This window comes from Myxocyprinus asiaticus, chromosome 19, assembly GCF_019703515.2.
Source record: "Myxocyprinus asiaticus isolate MX2 ecotype Aquarium Trade chromosome 19, UBuf_Myxa_2, whole genome shotgun sequence".
Classification (NCBI taxonomy): domain Eukaryota; kingdom Metazoa; phylum Chordata; class Actinopteri; order Cypriniformes; family Catostomidae; genus Myxocyprinus; species Myxocyprinus asiaticus.
In genome coordinates, this window is record NC_059362.1 from 4404072 (window position 1) to 4418403 (window position 14332).

The 14332-nt window shown below is 38.3% G+C and overlaps 1 protein-coding gene across 6 annotated transcripts in view; it reads right to left on the minus strand.

Annotated features, from left to right (window-relative positions):
* The window catches only part of pcmt (protein-L-isoaspartate (D-aspartate) O-methyltransferase), a 623660-nt gene that overhangs the window by 23607 nt on the left and 585721 nt on the right, over positions 1–14332 (minus strand). For all 6 annotated transcript variants that reach the window (XM_051644898.1, XM_051644899.1, XM_051644897.1 and 3 more), the window contains one exon: positions 8283–8387. In XM_051644898.1, coding sequence (XP_051500858.1) covers positions 8283–8387 — 105 coding nt within the window. The remainder of the gene's footprint in view (positions 1–8282; positions 8388–14332) is intronic.

Below are 14332 nucleotides of genomic sequence, written 5' to 3' on the forward strand. Positions count from 1 at the left end.
ATATCCACAGATATACCTCCAATTGACTCCAATTAGCCTATCAGAAGCTAATTGACTAATTGCCTAAAAGCTTGACATAATTTTCTGGAATTTTCCAAGCTGCTTAAAGGCACAGTTAACTTAGTGTATGTAAACTACTGACCCACTGGAATTGTCATATAGTCAATTAAAAGTGAAACATTCTGTCTGTAAACAATTGTTGGAAAAATTACTCATGTCATGCACAAAGTAGATGTCCTAAACGACTTGCCAAAATTATAGTTTTCTAATATGAAATCTGTAGAGTGGTTACAAAATTAGTTTTAATGACTTCAACCTAAGTGTATGTAAACTTCTGACTTCAACTGTATATCTTTAAAGCATCCTTTATTAAAGTTCAAATAATAAGGAAGCAGGTTCAGTTGCGTGAAGTGACTGGGGAAGAGATCGAATCTTCTCTCGGCTGATGAACACTCTGGCACGGGGACGCTCCTCAATCACACACGTTTGTTGCAGCTAGATTATAACGCGATGGTTCACGATGTAGTGAATCATAATATATATGTCATGTTCACTGTGTATATTATCACGAAGAAACTCTGTGATCTGCAGCTCTATTAAGACGAGAAAGTTTGATAGTCACGTGACAGCATGCGAGGTTCGGACGTGCGAATGACGAGCTCTGCGCACTTTGCTAGTTTTAATACTTATGTCATAAACCGGTGAGATTCAACACACCCTGATCCTTAACTGTTCTAGGAAGACAATATGTGAAAGAATTCAAAATCCTCAGGCTCTGGAGACATTAAAAGACACTTACGTGCTCAAGCTGATGCCCCTGAGCAGCAGGCCGCAAGCCAGGGAGCCGACTTGGCCGGAGAAGTGAGGGAAATTCGGTGAGAATTGATGAATGTCGGCAATGCTGATGAAGGTCGTTGCTGACTTGGAGGATCTTGCTGTAATACATCGATCGATCACTGCAATGGAAATGAAATTCACTGAGGTGGTTACAAGAGTGGGGGATGTCGAGAAACAGATCGATTATCTGAAGTCATCGGAGAGGGAATTAGCTGCTAATCCGCTAGCGACCAAGGTGGATTTGGAGCACATCTGGGAGATGTTGGAGGACTTGGAGAATTGTAACCGGCAGAATAAAGTCCGAAATGTTGGAATTCCTAAAGACAAAGAAGGTCGGGATATGGTGAAATTCCTGGATGGGCTCTTTCCGAGTCTGATTGACATAAGCCATAAGCTAGAAATCGAGTGAGCTCACAGGGTTCTGGCTAGGCGATCCGCTGAGGGAGACAGGCCCCGATTAATTCTGGCCAAATTTCTCAGATCATCCGATAAAGATCTTGTTTTATGTGAGGCGAGGTTTAAAGGAAGGATTTCTTGGAAGAACCACAGCATTTTCTTGTTCCCAGACTCTGCGAATTCGACAAGAGAGAAACGTGATCGATTCAAGGAATGCAAGAAACTCTTACATCAACGGAAGGTCGCTTTTGCACTGATGTTCCCAGCCAAATTGAGAATAGATGCTAAGGATGGCCGCAAATATTTACATGTCCCCAGCAAGCGATGTCCTTCATAAAGTCAATGGACTGAGTACGTTATTTTGTGGTACTCATGTTGCAGTCAAATGGACCAACTCACTGAACATTCACTTGACCGTCCAAGGAAATTGAGCGCCTTTTTTGTTTCTTTTTGTGCTGGTTCTGCCTAGTGGCTGGAGTTGTTTTGTGTAGTAGCACTCCTTCGGGTCAGTGTTGTGGATGAATCTGCATGTTCTTTGTACTTTTGCCTCCTATTGGTCGGAGTTTATTTGTGGAGAATTTCTCGAGTGTCTGGGTCATTTGTTGCACTCATGTAGCAGTCGAATGAGCCAGCTCACTGAACATTCGTTTGACTGCCCGAGGAAACTGAAAGGCCTTTTTTATTTATTAATTTTTTTGCTGATTCCGCTAGCGGCTGGAGCTTGTTTTGTGGAGGAACATACCTTCAGGACAGTTATGTGGATGAATCTACACGTTCTTTGTGTTTATTCCACCTATTGGCTGGAGTTTGTTTTATAGATTATCTTCTGTTAGATATTTTTGTTTTTTTATAGAAACACCGGACTTGAGCAATCCGACAGCAAAGTTGTCGTGGGGGCTCTCGTATGCGTACATGGACTGTTTGAGTTTAGAGGGATGGATGCCTGTTGGTGCTGTCATGCGGGGTTAATGTGCCCGTTTTTCTTTTTTCTGTTTGTTTGGTTCGGGGGTAAGTCTGAGGTTTGATTGTTGCACTAATGTTGGAATGTGGTCTTTTTTTTTCCTTTCTTTTTTTTCCCAATTTGGAATGCCCAATTCTCAATGCACTCTAGGTCCTTGTGGTGGCATAGTGACTCGCCTCAATCCGGGTGGCAGAGGACGAATCTCAGTTGTCTCCGCTTGTTGAGCGCGTGACCATGGAGACATCGCGCATGTGGAGTCTTCACGCAATTCTCTGCGGCATCCACGCACTCACCACGTGCCCCACCAAGAGCGAACCACATTATAGTGACCATGAGGAGGTTACCCCATGTGACTCTTCCCACCCTAGCAACCGGGCCAATTTGGTTGCTTAGGAGACCTGGCTGGAGTCACTCAGCACCCCTGGATTTGAACTCACGACTCCAGGGGTGGTAGTCAGCGTCTTTACTTACTGAGCTATCCAGGCCCCCTGGAATGTGGTCTTTATAATTTTATTTTTGACACACAATCTATTTTTCTAATATGTCAAAATGTCAAATGTTAATATGAGTGGATTGTCTCTCCCCACGTGGAATGTGAATGGGTTGGGGCACCCCATAAAAAGAAGAAAGGTTTTTGCTCTTCTTAAACATAAGAAATATGATATAGTGTTTCTTCAAGAAACGCATCTTTCCCCGCAAGATGCTGAAAAATTTGGGAAGATATGAGTTGGACATGTTTTCTTTAGTGTTGGCTCAAGTAAGAGCAGGGGAGTCATTACACTGATAAGTAAGCTTCTACAATTCAAATGTCTCAAACAGATTAAAGATAAATTAGGAACAGTCAGTCATTATTGTTTTAGCAGAAATTCAGGGACAAAGGTTGATTTTGGCTAATATTTACGCACCTAACACTGATGATCAGGGCTTTTTTAAAGATCTTGAAGGGATGTTGCAATCCGCTGGCACCCCTCATGATATAATATTGGGAGGAGACTTTAATCTTTATGGACTCAGTCCTTGATCATAGTGAAGCAAAAGTGTGTAAGCCCCCTAGAGCAACACTAATGCTTCACAGGATGTGTAAAAATCTTGGTCTTACAGATATTTGGAGAATTTTGAACCTATCTGGTAGGGACTATACATTTTTTCATCAGTCCATAAGATTTATTCTAGAATAGATTTTTTTTATATCTAAGTCCCTCATTTCATCTGTTGCTGACTGTTCAATTGGAAACATTTTAGTCTCAAATCACGCTCTGGTGAGTTTAGAGGTGTTGCCACATACGGAGAAAAAGAAATCACATAGTTGGTGCTTTAATGTATCCCTTTTGCAAAATCCTGAATTCCAACAAATGTTAAAGGCTGAAATCAATGTTTATTTGGAGACCAACTGGTCCTCAGTATCCTCTGTGGGTGTGGCTTGGGAGGCACTTAAGGCGGATCTTATGGACCGGATCATACAGTATGCCTCATTCACCAAAAAATCCAAAGCATATGAACTTGTGGAGTTGGAAGGGAATATTAAAAGTGCCAAGTGTTGTCTAATAGCCTCAAAGAATTGACCCGATTGAAATACAGATATAATACTATTTTGTCGAGGAAGGTGGAGTTTTGGCTATTCAGGGCAAGACAGTCATACTTTGAGTCGGGGACAAAGCAGGGAAGCTTTTGACTAGATATATAAAGGAGAGAGAGTCTTTTTCTACCATTCCCTCAGTGAAATCTGCTGGTGGTAAAATATTTACCTCGGCCATTGATATTAATAATGTTTTTAAAGAAATCTATCTTGATCTCTATAGTTCCATGTCTTCATCTACTGATGAAGATATTAGAAACTTTGTAGAACCAGACAGCTTTGCCGCTGCATTTTTTAGATCTTATGCTACAGAACTGGCTCCACTTTTGTTAGAAGTTCATAAGGAATCATTAAAGAATGGAAAGCTTCTGCCAACCATGACACAAGCCCAGATCAGTCTGATTCTTAAAAAGGACAAAGATCCTTTACATAAAAATAAAAGAAAAAATTTTGGGGGGTATAAATCAGGTGGGGTTTATCTGGGGCCGCAGCTCTTCTGATAACATTTCATCAATATCATGTGGTCAGTGATGAATGATCAGACTCCGGTCGCTGCCATCTCACTTGACGCTGAAAAGGCGTTTGATTTGGTAGAATGGGATTCTCTTTTTAAGATTTTGGAAATATATGGGTTCGGGAATACTTTTGTTGGATGGATTAAGTTACTTTATAGACACCCGGTAGTGGTGGTACAAACAAATTGATTAATTTCAGATTATTTTACTCTGGATAGGGGCACCCGGCAGGGTTTCCCTCTTTCCCCATTATTGTTCTGTCTTACCCTGGAATCATTAGCAGCCGCAATAAGAAAGGAAGATGATTTTCCAGGAATGGTGGCGGGAGGTATGGTGCATATTCTTTTGCGATACGCAGATGATATTTTATTATTCGTCTCCAACCCCACTAGATCTGTGCCTTGCCTCCACAGAATTATTAATTCCTTTTCTAAATTCTCAGGATACAGAGTCAATTAGTCTAAATCCAAAGCTTTGGCTTTGACAGCATATGCCAAATAACGTTTTTTCAGCTGGGCACCTTCCAGTGGCCCAAACAGGGCATTAAGTATTTGGGCATTTTATTCCCAGCAAATTTGTGTGAATTTGTTAGAGTTAATTTTAATAAAAATGTTTTTGAGTGTGTGGGCAGGTGGGCTTCATTACATTTATATGACTGAGAAGGTTAATGTTATTAAAATGAACTGTATTCCAAAATTCAACTACCTGCTACAATCTCTCCCTGTAGATGTCCCCCTCTCTTATTTCAAGCATAGTGAAGTCCTTCATTTGGAATGGTAAACGTCCCAGATTACATTTCAATAAGTTACATAGGCGGATTGACAAAGGTGGGCTAGGCCAACCCAAGATTTTGTTTTATTATTATGCGTTCAGTCTCAGACATTTGGCTCATTGGTTGCTTCCACCTGAGAGAGCCCCTCCCTGGTTTTGTATTGAACAGGAATTTCTTGCCCCTATTTCACCATTGCAAAGCCTTTCTATAAAACTAATCGGAGAAGTTATACCCCGTTATCTTGCATTTGCACTCGGTATGGACAAAAGTGTCCAGAGTGTTTAAATTGGACATTTATTTAAATGTTGCCTCAAGCATATGGCTGAACCCAAAATTATGTATTAATAAGTCCCCTTCCTGCTGGTCAGAGTGGACTGTGAGGGAGGTTAATATGCTCGGTGACCTATATGAGAGTGGAGTGTTGAGATCGTTTGAAAATTTGGTTCAACATTTTGGGATTCCCAGATCTCAGTTCTTTAGGTATTTACAGCTGTGCCATCTGATCTGTACTATTTTTGGGAGCAGCATACACCCCCCTAAAGTGGCAGATACTCAGGGAGTGGCGATTACTGCTTTTGAAAAGGTGATGAGGCATCAGTGTATTACTCCCTGCTAATTCAGAGTCTGGGGGACGGAGTTTAACTTCTATCAAGAGATTAGGCTAGGATTCTAAAAAACATCAAGTCGTTATCTAGAGATTGCCTTTTGCAATTCAAGATTTTTCATAGATTCTATTGGACACCCTCTAGATTGTTTAGGCTTGGTCTTAAAGACACACCCACCTGCTGGCGATGCTAATCAGAAGATGGAGACACAACCCATGTTTTTTGGTGGTGTGTTAAGATCCAAGAATTTTGGTTGAAGGTTCAGAGTTTCATGTGAAATATTGGGCACTCAAATTTCATTCTGCCCCAGATTTGTATTTTAGGCGATGGGGTGGTCATCAATATAGGGGATAAACACACAAAAAATTGGGTTCTGACCAGTATTATGATAGGTAGACAGATTATTTTAAGGGGTTGGAAGTCAGCTGGAGCACCCTCATTTCAGAAGTGGTGCGCAGAGAATGGGAGGGTGGCAGCTTTCGAGGAGGTGTCATATAGAAGGCTGGGGATCTGGGATGTATTTGAAGAGAAATGGGGCAGTTATTTGGCATTTTTGGGGGACTCTCGGGGAGGGGCTATGGAGAGAGAAGTATATTTTTAAATGTGTGTGATATATATATATATATTATAATTTTTTTATTTTTTATTTTTTTGTATACTTATATGTGACCACAGGGATGTTCGTTGTGGGTCAGGGTGGGGTTGGTGATTGGGGAGGGGGAGGGGTAATAGTGGGAGTTAAATGTTGATTCAGTGTATATATGTTTTGTTTTTCTTGTTGTATGTACGAATCAATAAAAAACTTTAATTGGAAAAAGAAGAGAAAGTTTGTTTTTTGTGAGTTAATGATGGATCAAAGTGAACATAAAGGTTAGAGAGTCTAGTCAGCCCATTATACACTGGAACAAAATACATTTTTTTCTTTTTTTGGCTTGTTTTCCAAAATATTATCTAAAACTCCTTTAAAACAACGTACATTTACTTTAGGAGCTATACTGCAGAAGAAAAAAAAATTCTCGGAGAATGTTGATTACAATATTTAATCAGGGCTCGACATTAACGCTTGTCTGGACAAGCGGATTTTTTTAAGGGGCAGTTTTAGATTTAAAAAGTACTTGATCTTTTTTCACACCAAAAGCATTAGTTTCACTTTAGAAGACATTAATTTAACCACTGGAGTCGTATAGATGACGTTTATGCTGACTGTCTGTGCTTTTTGGAGCTTCAAAGGTCTGATCACCATCCACTTGCATTTTAAGGACCTACTGAGCTAAGATATTTTTCCATTTTTCTTCAAATGTGTTCAACAGAAGAAAAAAAGTAATACACACCTAGGATGGCATGAAGGTGAGTAAATGTTGAGAGAATGTTCATTTTTGGGTGAACTATCCCTTTAAGTGGTATGTGAAGTGCAGTTAAACTTCAAAACAGCATCACAGAAATCGCAATGAACATTGCCGTCTTTTCATGTGAAAGGTTTCCACACAGGACTCCAATTAGATCGCTTCATCTCAGGATTGTCTGCAATCCCGTATCCTTCCCAGCAATAAGGATTTTTTTCTCTGATGCAATGCTGACATTTGTATTAAGGCGCGGTCACATTTACCTTCGCACGGCAAAATTCCACAGACAAAATATAGTAATCTCAATGGGAATTTGCAACCCTAGTTTAGAACCAAATGTGGGTCAAATGGTATATAGATTGGTCTTGTCCAACAAAACAAAGGTCTGATGTACAAATAAAGTTGAAACCTGTATTTATAAACGTAAAAACAATAGCGTCAAAACCATGATTTTCGAGAATCTAAAAATTAATTATTGTTAAGAATATGTGACACATGTGGCTCTTCAGTCAGTAACCTAGGCCTATATCTAGTTTTTGAATTTGAGAACATCTGCAAAGCTCTGAAATGCATCATTAGGGGTCCAAACACCTAAGATGCTGGAACCCTGTTGTATTTGTACTGATTTTAAAATAAAACATGTTCTGCCTGTGTCTGGGTGTCAGAGACCGTAAATCGTAGAGATGCCAAACTTGGTGGGATGGTCCCAACCCACCTAATTTCATTTAATTAGCACATTTCAAGATTTCGGAATTTGGTTGATTTGACATGGAACACCCCAAAATTATTTCTGTAACATCTTAGTATTTCATATTTTCTTTTTTTTCCCCATTTTTAATTACCATTACCATTTAAAATAAATATTTAGCAATTTTATGTACATAACATTTACTATCATATCAAATTGTGTGATATCACATATATCAGAATTATACTGGCCTATCAGCACCGGCCATTAAAAACCCATATCGATCAATCATTAATTATATGTTGCTATAAAGTTGTATAAAGGAGCAGCTGTGCAGTACATCAAAAATCAAAACACTGTGTCCTTTGTATTGCAACGCACCAAGTCAGGAGCTTAAACTGTAGACAACTCTTCTGACAATAATAGCAGCAATCTATTTTTGTTGTATCGCACATGTCCAGTGTAGACACTGTTATATATACACACACACACACCGCTTTGCACTGCAACATCAATAAAACACACTGTAGGAAGCAGCCATAGATGGCACTGTGGGAACAAAATGATAACTTTGGATTGACACACATACCTAAAGATTGTGGCGAGTCCATATATGGATTACATCTGGAGAAATGGGCACGATCTGTAGCCAACATAACTTCATATACACGGTCCGATTTAATGATCCCATTCTCTGGAAAGAAACACATACAAATTGATAGGTTGATACCTCCATTACAGTATGTTGATTGTAAGTATAATGTTTAAGATATTCCAATATCAGCCAGTTTTGCCTCTCTGTGTGACTGCAGATATTTTGAAACAAGGGAAATACTATCCTTTTAATCTATAACAGGGGTGTCCAAACTTTTTTTTACTGGGGGCCAGATGCAAAAAGAAATAAGGTGTCGCAGGCCACACCCTTGTAATAATAATAATAAAACAAGGCTAGATGCCACTATTGCATCATCTTTATATTGTATGCTTAATATTATGCACATTTTAATCACATTTTGTGTTACTAAAGGATATTTCTCCCACCTAGAACACTTGTAATAGAACAGTGATGCAGGGTCAGAAATTAAATGCCCTGAAAAGTGACAAAAAATGCCCTAAAATTTAAAATGTGGGGGGAAAACATGCCCTTGTTTCTGTTTTGTTTTTTTATTTATACCATCTGATATAGTTCTTAAAATTCTACTTTAAGAGTAGCATTACACAGTCACATACTATATGTTTTGAATAAAATAATGACACTGTACATTTTTATATGTTTAGAAAAAATGCCCTTATAAACATAAAAATTCCCCTGAAAATTATATCCATAGGGTAATTATTGCCCCCTTTATGGAAACGTTAATTTCTGACAATGCAGTAATGTAACAAATATTATACAGGGTAAGAGCTTGTTACTTTCAATACCCTTGGATTTTGGGTTTTTATTTTTTGACGTCCATTCAGTGTCACTGCAAAGCACAAGTAGTTTTGGGTAGTGCCCGAATTATATCGGCCGATTTTAGCCTTTCACATATATATCGTATCGCCGTATATGATTTCCGAAATGTGCAGATATGAAAACTTTTTTTCAGAACATATAATGCAGAAAACAATGCTTGGGGTCTACTTTCACAGCTTGTCAGCTGAGTGGAAGCTAATGCGTAAACATGTATTCACCAAACTGTTTTATTCAGGATTTGCAGTTTGGTACCCCCTTCAACCGAAAAATTCCAGTCATTGCATTTATAAAATGTAATATTTAAAAGTCTGGTTTTCCACCGTTGAAGGTTTCCTCTGAACCTGTATAGAAGAATACGGTGAAACACCGCTGCCGCTGTTTATCTCTTGTCTCGGTAGGTGTAAGTGCTTCTTGCTTTACAACCTGCCCCTAATTGACTGGCAGTATTAAAATAGTCAGAATTTGACTGATACTAAACAGTACTAATGATGTTTATTTAGCTATTTATTTTATTTTTATTTATTCTTTATTTAAATGGTCAGCAATTGACCGATACTAAACAGTACTGATGTTTATTTAGCTATTTGTTTTATTTTTATTTATTCTTTATTTAAATGGCCAGCCATTGACTGATACTAAACATACAGTACTGATGTTTATTTAGCTATTTATTTTATTTGAATTTATTCTTTATTTAAATGGTCAGCAATTGACTGATACTAAACATCCAGTACTGATTTTGATTGAGCTATAATTTTAATTTATTCTTTATTTAAATGATCAGCAACTGACTGATCCTGAACATACAGTTCTGATGTTAATTTAGCTATTTATTGTATTTTTATTTATTCTTTATTTTCTCAGTGATCACTTCTAGAATTTGTTGACAATGTATAATAATAATGTCAAATATTCTTTGATAAAAATATTTAAGAAAGCAGCCTTCTGAGTACCTTTGCATTGTCATATCGGTGCAAAATCGGTGAAAAATCCACACAGAAAAGGTCTGTTCATTCCAGCTCAAAAATTAACTATATCAACCACCATATCGGTAATCAGTGAATTTTCCCTCTCTAAAATCAGTATCGGTTGTGCTCTAGTTTTGGGTGTGACGCATAACAATATGTTACATTTTTCTGCTATTACGTGATTCAAGGAATTACTCTTTATTTATTAGTAATTCAATCATAGTTTCTGTTCTGTTGTTACTTCTGTTACAAATGTGATTTTAATTTGATGAAAATGATTGCGCTCCCTTTATTTGGTTGATAGGCAAGTGCGAGCTGAGCGTGCGCAGTACAAGCATAGATGCATGAGTGTTTTGAGCACTCTCTCTTCCTTACCCTCGAATGGTGCTGAGAAGTCCGTGAATCATTTTTCTTGTTTCAATGAAACATCAAAACGAACCAATTCACAACAATTAATGAACTTCCCAGCACTGCAGAAGACATTCTAGGAGAGTGTGCTCGGCTTACGTGTCTCTGGGCACGCTCAATAAACTCGGTGCGGCCGCTCGCGCTGCACAACGGCATCTCTACTCAGTTGTATGATGCGTGGTATTGGGAACGAGTACATGAGCAAAGTATCTAACCCAATACCAGTCCTATTACAAACACATCATTCTTTTTGCGTGGCGCCTGATCCGTGGAAATCTGGAGGATTCCAAACTCCTGTTTAACACTTCCAATGGATGAAGTAGGTGTCAACTAAAGAGAATGCACTAGTGGAGACAAATGCACTGTGAAATGTCGCTGTACGTGATAGCGACACCCAGTGTTCAGAATACGAATTTCATATAATTTCTCAATAGCAGGCCAAATTATGTTCTATTTCTAAAATCTCTCACGGAGAGCATCAGAGCAGTCAGTGGGACGCAGATGGCCCATGGGCCGTAGTTTGGACACCCTGATCTATAACTTGTCATGGCGCACCTCCTTTTTACTTCGTTTCTTTTTTTGTCAAACAGTCATTCAATTTATTAGGCTTTGTCCTCTGTGAAGTCTCAACTTCTTCATATGAGTAAGTATGAAATGTTGAAGTAATGTATGAAATATCAGTAATGTACACAATGAATTATGTTATCTAAAACAAATATCAACTTAGAGTTGTGTTATATTTAAAAACGCTCTCATTTTGTATTACCATGGAGGATACGGAGATAAACGAAAGAGGAGACATGCAAGAGTATTCATCTAGACGTTTACTGTACATCATTCTGTATGTCTACAGCACGATCATGCACTAGGCTATCAATATTGGAACTGATGTAGTATCAAAACCTTTGCAGCATGCCAGTAATTAAAAAACAAGAAAGCCTCATGTGACCTTGTTGATTAAAATCAACAAAAACTGGTTTGAATGTGTATTGCTGTGAGTTTAGCAACACTTTTGAGTTGACTTTGGCTGAGTTTTCTCCAATTCAGATATTTTAACTTATAGGAAGTCAGTACCCCATGACACATGATACTCTAGATTCTCTGAGCTGCCTTTGCACAGATGAAGTCCTATATCCTAAATCTATTTATGTATTTAAGTGCAAGTTCATTTAAAGAAATCCTGGGAACCTCCTATGTCCGAGTTGGGCATTGATTATTACGACTTATACCACAAGTCTGTTGAATGCTTGATTCTGATTGGTTGACAGATGCACGGCTATGAAGAAGTTCCAAGTCTTGACCGTATATTGGTTCCGTATCAATTTTCTAAATTAAGTTATTTCATTGAGCCATACAGGCTACCACAGCAAAATAACCAATTAAAACAAAGACACTAAGTTAATTGGATAAGAACGACAAACAATGTCGCTATCCGAATTTTATTTCAATTTCAGTTGAAAAGCGCCCTTGCGCTCGCTCTCTCTATCATTCACTCTCGTCTTATCCACACACACACACACACACACACACACACAGAGACTCGAGTCATGACCAACAAATAGAGCCTTGATGTAAACTGTCAATACAACAGTTTAGGGCTGTCAATTGGGCAGAGAAACTAAATTCAAATTTTTACCTTAAATATTTTCCAAATAAATTTAAATATTAAAGTCAGCTGATTTTTAAATTGACGTTATTTCCTTAGTCCACAAGAGGGCGCATTGAATACATAAACAATACAGCACCATGTTATATTATTGCAAAGAACATTCCTAGCTGTTAAAAATGTGAATAATGCGAATAAAATAAAGTTTTAGTCGGTCCATATTCTCAAATGTCAAGTCAAAATTAAAATGAGGAGGAAAAATGCTTCAATAGACAGTTCACATGCTGTTACACTTGCACTGATGCCACAGTATACTACCCCTGACTCAAGCTTCATAATAACAGCAAAATACCACGTTGTTTTTTTATTCACAACAGTTGTATGTAGGGTGGCAATATTAGCAGTGGTATTCAGCTGAACTCGGTGGTGAAGAACTATGAGCACAGGCCAGGGGCTGTTCAAACAGATGGAACACAAGTGAATGGAACCGAATGCGAGAATCTCGAGACACACATTTCCTGCACTGTAAGGGGCAATTCACACCGAACGCTTTTGCAACCATCCATTTGTTTTTCTCTCTCTCTCCCTCTCTTACCCACACTCTCACACACGGACACGCACAAGGTTTTTTCCACACACATACACATACTCACGAGCCTGCCACATAGCGATGTCAATGGACCCCCACAACTTAATAAAACAGATGTGTAGCAACAGGAAAGCTATATAAAAGAAAGGAAAGCTACTGTATATACAAGAAACTACTTCTTGGCAATTTAAAGTGATGTTTCTGTTGACTACAGCCGCAAACACAGGTAATCCCACACGCGATCTCTCTGTTTTCTTTCTCTCGCTTTCGCTCATGCGTGCATACACGCACAAACGCTCTACCTTGTCACTTCAGTAAGTGCTGCAGTAAAGCAGCGCAAGTCTCACAAGCCTCTGTTGCTAGTTTAAAGTGACATTTTCAAGCTAGCAACAGAGGCTCGGGCTGTAACAAAACAAGATGTGAATCTGTGGCGGAAGAAAGTAGTTCCACTCACAAGAGCGTTTTATGGATGAAAACCAGAAAATGTCTTGATATAAAACCCTGAACGATGTCTTGAGATGTGGTTACCGTGATGTAAGCGGAATAATTGACTCTGGCCCGTTGAATTATTGAAAAATAATTGCACACCCGTTGTGCGTTGTGGCCGCATTACCACTATGGATGTGTATTATCTTTCTATAATTCAACGGTCCACTTATTTGACCGTGTGTTCTAAAACTCCTTTGCAGAAGTGTGAAACTACCGTCAAAATCACAGAACCAGAAACACCTTCATGTCAAAATAAAAGTTTGAGTTTGCGTGACGTGTGAAATTTTAGAAATTGTGACAGAAATATATTACTAGTGTAGTGTTTAGTAAAATGTATTTTATGATTATTATTATGTTGAACCTACAGTACTGCGATAAAATTTTAAGCACTTGTGAAAAATGTTGCATAGTGAGGATGTCTTCAAAATAATGCCATAAATAGTTTTCATTTATCAATTAGTCATACAGAATTCAATTAACAAACAAAAAAAGCTAAATCAATATTTGTTGTGACCACCTTTGCCTTCAAAAGAGCACCAATTCTCCTAGGTACACCTGGACACAGTTTTTCTTGGTTGTTGGCAGATAGGATGTTCCAAGCTTCTTGGAGAATTCACCACAGTTCTTCTATCTATTTAGGCTGTCTCAGTTGCTTCTGTTTCTTCATATAATGCCAGACTAACTCGATGTTCAGTTGGGGGCTCTGTGGGGGCAATGCCATCTGTTGCAGGGCTCCCTGTTCTTCTATTCTATTTGCAAAAGGAATATTTGGGTGTCTAAAATGTTTATTTCTTATTGACACATTAAAGCTGAGGATGTTTTTCTAAAACATCTTATGTGCCTAAGACTTTTGCACAGTACTGTAAATCTCACGAGCAAGAGTGCTGTTGTACTGAATAGAATTTTTCATCAAAGTTTTCATTTACGATGTGATGCTCTGTTGTTTAGCACTTTATTTGTCATAAAATAAGACCAATGTGTTTTAGATTATGTTACGAGGATCACTAAAGCACTTTATTTAATTTTTTTTTTTTTTTTTAAGTTGTTTGCCTTAAAATGGTTATATTTTCATTTGATTACAGTTTGGAGTAATTTGATTAGACACAGTTTTGATTATTAAATT